Below are 7,393 nucleotides of genomic sequence, written 5' to 3' on the forward strand. Positions count from 1 at the left end.
AAGCAACTTAGTGCCCATGGATGCATGGGATGGGGTATGCCCTCCCATTAGTAGGAAGGTCAGTAAACCACAGTAATTGGAACAGAATTAGTTCATTTGATGAGGGGGTGGAGAGGAGGAGAGCTGCCTGCTCAGGAGACTGAAGAAAGGTCCTGAGACTGGACCACAGAATGGCTAGGCATAGAGGAGGTTCATGGGGAGGGGGAGGATACCATCCAGGAATGGGGCTGGACCACGAGGGGCATGGAGCTGGTGACAGGGTCAGGGACAGAAGGAGCTGGGGTCAGTGTCCCTGGCATCTCCTCACCATCCACGTTTATCACAGCTCTGACTGCCGAGTCAGGAAAGACTACAGGTCCTGGGTGGAAGGAGAGGCTTCCCCAAGGACACAGAGGCTCAGATGCTTCTGGAACTCACCCCAGCAGCCAACAAACACAGAGAGGAAGACAGATTCAGCTTTGAGTGGTCACTTCACCTGCAGGAAGCTGATTGTCATCCTGAAAGGAGTTGTCCCTCAGGGGGGAGTTGGCATCAGTAATAGAAAGGATAGTCCTAAAGAAAGCAGCCTCTGCCAGCTTCCTGGGTGACCAGCAGGACCCTCTGACAGGGATTCCCCAAAAGTTGAGGAGGAAGAAGGTCAGGATGGAGGATGGTGCCCTGGAAACTGTCAGGAAGCTGGGGGAACATGCAAGTCTTGTACAAACACTAACCCTGCTAAGAGAAAAGGTTGTGGTTTCTTTACTCAAAGTAACAAGACTTTTTTTTTCTCAGTGACCTTGAAAGCATCAACCATAAATTCTCACAGGGCCAGGCAGCAGACTGGTGCCAGCCCTCAGGGCATTTGCCTCTGTTTTGTGAATTCTGAAAATTACAGTGTGGGTTTGGGGTCTTTCAGGAGCTCCACACTACATTCCAAGTGGGGAAGATCATAGGAAGATCAGTAGAGACCCAAGACAGGAGGCTGGGATAACTCTCACTCACCTTGAAGCTGCAGAGCCCACAAGAAGACATCTTTCAGGGCCCACCCTGTCAGGGAGACTCACTGACTAAAATCTCTGCATCTTTGATCCTGGGAGGTGCAGCTGGCCCACATTCCATTCTCAAAATAGACAGACAAATCCTGTCTTCATGTCCTAAAGGTCTGATTCTGGTATGGAGATGGTATTACGGTTGGGGAGCCACTGAACTTGTTCTCCAAAACCACCAGCATGGCCAAAGAGCGGAGGACGGAGACTGCCTTGTGGCTGCTGCCAGATCTCTGGCACGGGTTCCAGCTCCTGCTCACAACCATCAGACCAGAACTGGCTCCACCCCCAAAGAAGGCAGCCTGGAGGGAGGAGGATGGGAATCCGCTGAGGGTCCAGCCTGAAGACTCAGCTAGTGTGCACTGCATTTCTTTCTCAAAGCATTTGTTGTTCAGCCTTGTCTGAGTTAGAGCCCTTGTGTCACAGATCAAACAGGTGGCCGTGGAACCCATCTCAGTGCAGCCTTGTGTCCCCCAACCCCTTGTGGGACCAGCAACGAGGGTCAGGGCTTTATAACCTCACAAGCCCTCTGACATTCTGGACAGGATTCCAGGGCGTGATTCCAAACCTTCTAAACACACACCCCCAAGACATAAAGTGAATCAATGATGCTTTATTTGATTTCATTTGGTTTGGTGAGACTGGTACTATTTGTATGTGTCATAAATAATAATTTGAAAACCAAGTGCCTTCAGTTTAACCATGAAGCCCTAGCATGCATTCTAGTATGTGAACTTTTCAAATGAAATTTTAAAGAAAAAATAATCAACAGAAATTCTTGTTTCCAAGATGGATCAAAACCTGGTTTCTGTGCCCAAACCTGCCAAGGTCACCGAATTGGCACCCAGGCTATTGGATCAGGCTGGTGGATACCCTCCACTATCAATAGACACCCTCAGTGAAGATGGGCTTGTATCCCCTTGCCCATCATTTCCATCCTGGGGAAGAGGGAGACAGGACATGGGAAAGACTCATCTGAAGAGGTGGCCAGAGCCAAAGCACAGGGGACTGAAAGCCCCAGTGTCTCATGTCCTCCCCACAGTACAGCTTTTCACAGCTGATGTGGGTCATAACGCACAAGGGACAGAATGAAGACGTGAGCATCTGACCCCAGTTCCTCAAGCACAATATGTCTCTTTCTTCCTAATTCTTAGAGTCCTAAGCAATGACCCAAACAAAGCCTGGGGACTGGGTGGGGAGTGAGGCGGAATGTGTGTTCTGGCTCCGTGAGAATCCCCCTCTCCACTCTATTTCCCTCCCTCCATGTGTCCTCTCCCCACCCACGACCCAACTCCCGCCTACCACACACCCCACTCTTGGATTACAGAGCCTTAGCAGGCTGGGGGTAATTCCAATATATCATGAGATCCACCAGGAAGCTGGGCAGGTAGCTCATGGGGAGATAGAGGAACTTGGCGTCCCAACCAGCTGAGTATCTGCTGCGGGGATGGCAGGCGGTGAGGGCGTGCTCCATGCAGTTGGTCACCAAGGACAGATTTCTAGCCCACGGTGCCTTCAGAAAATCCGATGCCTTTATAACTGTCCAGAAGGAGACACCATCCTAGTTATTCTCATTTTCCAGCCCTCCCACTTCCAGATCAACTTGACTTCCCAAAAATTCTGCTCTTTTCCAAAATCATGGTCCATATCATATCAGTAGATTTCACTGCAATATGTCCTAGCACTTTGCAAAAAATACACTTCCACACTAAGTTAATGCCCTCTAGTACCTTTCCAAGGAATATAAATACTACATACTGGAAGTCTCTACCCACACTAGAAATAGAGGCACCTGAAAAAAGGTGGTACTAACACGACCTTGCCGTGATTCCAGGGATGTATCCCTCTGTGGCATCAGTCTCCTTTCCAAATTAAAAGCGTTTCTGAAGAGAAACTGTTCTCTAGATCTACCAAGCCCCAATACTTCACTTCTGTCACCAGTTGACCAGAGACCTTGGGTATGAGCTCATATCTCCACTTTGTGGGTAACTCGGGGTGTGGAGGATAGGACTGAGACTGGAGGAGGTACTAATGATGTATTTCTGAATATTTTTCCAAAGCCCACAGCTTACTCACAGTCTGCAAGAAAGTTGTCTCCATAGAGTTCCTGGATCTCTGGGCTGGCATGATCCCATGATGCCTGGAGATTTTCACGATACACCTCTTCTTGGGTCATATCGGTCAGGAAGTAACCCGGCTCAATCACAGCCACCTTCACTCCGAAGTAGGAGAGCTCCCGCCTGTAATGTAGACAGGATGAGACAAGGACTCAAGAGGTTGTACAAGCAGAACATGAAAGAACAGTCAGACACCACTACAGGCCTGGGTGAGATGGGCTGGGAGCTCTCAGAAGTTGGAAGGCACAGAAGCCAGGGAGAGAAGCTCATGGTGATGTTACTGATTCTCTATAGAGTTTGACCATTTTCCCAATTATTTTACGCCCTGTGCCTATCAGCTCTACATCTGACAAACTACTGCAGAGCATTACTTAAACGCTGCCTCCTCCTATTCCTCTCGTTCCAATCAATCACCATGTCTGCATATTATGTCTTTCCATAGTCCACCTCCCCTGTCTCCCCTCTCTCACCCCAGTAACCCCTCTGTCCTCTAAGGAGCATCCACTTGCCTGTGGACAGAATTCCCACACATCAGAGCCACCCTCTCTCTGCAACCAGAGGTCTCTACCACTGATTTGACTATATGGCTCCCTTGACTAATTGCTTCAAGGGGTACACTTTCCCCCAGGGCTCCCAGAGCCTAAATACCACAGCAGCTGAACACATGAAAGGCCTGCACAGGCAAAACTATCCATTATTGTGCCTCCAATAATTTCTGACCGTGGGCCCTCCTGCAAGGCAGTAATAAGTTGAATCAAACTCTATAGGTCTGGGACCACCTGGGGATGCCAAAGACACGAACATGCTTCCCTTCAAAAGACATACACAGTAAGTGAGAGGGACCTAGAAGGAAGAGGCATTAGGCCTGTGATATATGAAAGTCCCTGTAGAACAGCCCCCTCTTGCCCCCTTCCCTGCCTCAGTGAATATGTGAAGAAGAAAAGGGCCTCCCTCCCAGACCATTACCTGAGGGAGTCTGAGAAGGCCTCCACGCCGTACTTGGACATGCTGTAGCCTCCACCAAAGACAGCCATCCGGCCCATGACGCTGGAAATGTTGACCACACGGCCCCTTGCCTTCCGCACCAGGGGTAGCAGACTCAGGGTTACATCTATCACTCCCAACAGGTTCACCTCCAGAATCTTCACGAAGTCCTGCTTGGTCAGCCACTGATTGGGTGCCATGGGTGTGCAAATGCCGGCATTATTCACCAGACCCCAGAGTCCTGGGAAGAGTGAGGGGGAGAGGGCAACACTGTGCTCGTCCCAGGAGAAAGGACTGAGCCATGCTGCCATTCACCCTCCAACCCGGAAGGACTTTAGAAGAGAGGCTGCAGGGGAGGGGCTGGAGCAGAGACCAACACACTCCTGGGGGTTTGAGGAGGTCAGAACCTGTGAGTAGTAGTAGGCACACACCGAAGGTGTGCCTTCCTCCCAACCCAGTCTTCACACTCCACCCACTGCCTGGTGACAAGGAACAGGAACCCCAGAGTTGATGAAGACAGGTATTGAGCTTGAGGAAATCTAGTGGGTCTATAGTATGGAACTCAAGAGTGAAGTTTTGGGTTTTCACGGTCCATGGTATCTTTGAAAGTGAAAGTCACTAAGTCGTGTACAACTCTTTGTGACCCCAGGGACTATAGAGTCCATGGAATTTTTCAATCCAGAATACTGAGTGGGTAGCCTTTCCCTTCTCCAGGGGATCTTCCCAACCCAGGGATCAAACCCAGGTCTCCCGCATTAGGGGCAGATTCTTTACCAGCTGAGCCACAGGGAAGCTCAAGAAGACTAGAGTGGGTAGCCTATCTGTTCTTCAGTGGGTATTCCTGACCCAGGGATCAAACCAGGGTCTCCTGCATTGCAGGCAGATTCTTTACCAGCTGAGCTATCAATGGTGTCTTTGCACACCATTAATAAATATTCCCCAGCTTTCAGGATTTTTCTGACAGCTTCAGGACTGAGTGCCCAACAGTATGAGGAAAAGAGAGGAAACATAGAGAGGAAAAGAGAGAAAAAAAAGGAATCAAGAGATGAAGACAAAAACAAAAAAAGATGACTATAACTGAGTGCAGATTGGTTGGGTGAAACAGACCTGAGATCTCAGGATTGAGGGAACTTAGTGGCAGACCTGGTATTGACCTCTAGGACCTGGGCTTGAAACACCCGCACTTCAATACTGAGCAATGTGTCTCAGGAATCTGGAGAATTCCAAGGGCTATTTTGGGGGAGGGCAGGGATGCCTCTCCTTACCCTTAACACCCAGAGCACAGAGTTCACCCCCTACCCCAGAAAACTCCACCTTCTCCTCCCACTCACACAGGAGGCCACCCTGGCTTCATCTTCTTGGTGCAAATTCACCCAGCTTAAAGGAAACCACTTGCAAGAATCGAAGACACAATCCCAAGGTTTTAAAGTAAACCTTTAGCAACCATAGGCCTCATGGCAGCAGCAGCAGGCATTCGAGGTTGCTGGGGTAAGGGAACCAGAAGTTCCACACAGAGAGCTGAGTCGCTACCCTGTTCAGCAACATGCTTGACTTGTACAATGAATACAGTATCAAAGACACAATCACCATACATGGTTATAGTGTAGGGACTTGGGTAGAAGGAAGTTTGAAGAGATATCATTTCTGTGGAGTATGGTGAATACAAGATAGGAAATAATTATGTATCATACCATGAAATACTTTTTAGTAAGGGATGCTATTTTAATGTGTAGTATTTTCTCAGTCATAATTTATGATGTTTTTGAGGAAGTTTTTATCATGTTCTAAATCTATGTATTTTTATATAGTAGAAGGAAAAGGATAAATATGTGTAAATATAAGATCATGTATGTCAAAACACTAATAACCCTTATCTCTGGGTGGTGAGATTTTTAGAGTGTTTGGCATATCTCTAGTTTACATAGGCAGATTTGTAGGAATTAAAAAAAAAAACAGTAGAGAAAATCAGAAAGCCGAGAGAGAAAGTAACTCCATAGTAGTTATTTGACTTCCCCTAGACAAGCCCTGAGAACTCAGTATTGTTATTTGAAGATAAGTGACATTTAAAGCCAAGTGAAATGACTATGGGTCTCCAACAAGAACATGATCAAGTGCTGAGAACACAGCCCAGCTCAAGTGCTTCTCTCAGACACCCTTGCAGCCTTTCAACTAGAGCCCCTACCTCCACCCCTCCTCCAGGAAGTCCACCCTGATCACCCTGCTCACTCTGTAGCAAGAAACCCAGACTTTCTGCTGAGACAGGAGGGAATACCAGACAGGGAGTCTACAAGGACATTGTCTCATCAGGGAACTCTCTCCCCCGAACTGCAACCCTCAAGGTCAGGAGGTAGGGGTGAGAGTTGGAAGAGGCTCGTCTGGTCAGCTGAGTGAGGTGAGGAAGGCAGATGGGACTTCACATCTAGGAAAACACCTTGGACTCTTCCCCAGGAGGCTGACAACCAGTGCCCCTCACACAGAGAGAAGAGTAAACAAACAAGAAATGTGGCGGTACCTCTGTCCCCCACATGCTCCTTCACCCACTCGGTGGCCGCAGAGACACTCTCAGTCTTGGTGACATCCAGGATCACCGTCTGCAGCCTGTCTGATGTCTGGTTCCTCAGCTGATCCACCCCTTGCTCCGTCAGACACGCAGCCAAGACCCTCAAGCCTTTCAGGTCCAGCTGCCTGGCCAGCTGGTTCCCGAAGCCCGAGTCACAGCCCGTGATGAAGACGAACTTGTCCCGGAGGTGGCTCACCACCTGCCTCTCCCGGTACCAGCGCAGGAAGTAGTACAGGCCCAAGAGGACTGCCAGATACAGCCACATGAATTTGTAGGGGACAGTTGTGGTGAATAGGGTCTGGTTAGTGATCAGGCAGGAGCAATTAAGAACATGCACCAAGCTGGTTGGCATGGAGGCTCCAGACTCTCTGGCATGGACTTCTCAAGATTTTCCTGTTCACCTTCTTCAGTGAGTATTACTGACGACGATTCCAGCGCTTGCTTTTAGGTACTCTTAACCCGCTTCTCATCGATACCATTGCATTTCCAACACAAAACCTTAAGGATGACAATACCTTTCCCAACCTCACTTTCCTGGTCCTCCCACTCCTTCCATTTCCCTCTGCCCACCTCTCCCTTCTCAATCCTCACACCCACACACACATTAGAAGTTTTGCATTGCAGATTTCATGGTTCACAACAAAATTGTTCCCTTTTTCTTACTGAAGCCTGTGACCTGGGTACCCCAGGTTATTTTACATCACAGG

General features: G+C 48.9%; 1 protein-coding gene across 1 annotated transcript; it reads right to left on the reverse strand.

Annotated features, from left to right (window-relative positions):
- Positions 1-157: 157 nt before the first annotated feature.
- On the reverse strand, positions 158-7,373 carry LOC102392189 (retinol dehydrogenase 16-like). Its single transcript, XM_045165410.1, has 4 exons — positions 6,639-7,373; positions 4,109-4,367; positions 3,102-3,265; positions 158-2,564 (listed from the first exon to the last, which is right to left on the reverse strand). Exons 1-4 carry the CDS (start codon positions 7,036-7,038, stop codon positions 2,347-2,349), a joined length of 1,041 nt encoding a protein of 346 aa, XP_045021345.1. The 5' UTR covers positions 7,039-7,373; the 3' UTR covers positions 158-2,346.
- Positions 7,374-7,393: the final 20 nt, after the last annotated feature.

This window comes from Bubalus bubalis, chromosome 4, assembly GCF_019923935.1.
Source record: "Bubalus bubalis isolate 160015118507 breed Murrah chromosome 4, NDDB_SH_1, whole genome shotgun sequence".
Classification (NCBI taxonomy): domain Eukaryota; kingdom Metazoa; phylum Chordata; class Mammalia; order Artiodactyla; family Bovidae; genus Bubalus; species Bubalus bubalis.

What these genes read in the sequence shown, in the direction of transcription:
- LOC102392189 (XM_045165410.1), bottom strand. Translation starts at nt 7,038, where the DNA reads ATGCCAACCAGCTTGGTGCATGTTCTTAATTGCTCCTGCCTGATCACT. An exon ending in GGAGCATGTGGGGGACAGAG is followed by an intron (nt 4,368 to 6,638) that starts GTACCGCCACAT and finishes CACTCTTCCCAG; the next exon opens with GACTCTGGGGTCTGGTGAAT. An exon ending in AGACAACTTTCTTGCAGACT is followed by an intron (nt 2,565 to 3,101) that starts GTGAGTAAGCTG and finishes CCTTCTGGACAG; the next exon opens with TTATAAAGGCATCGGATTTT.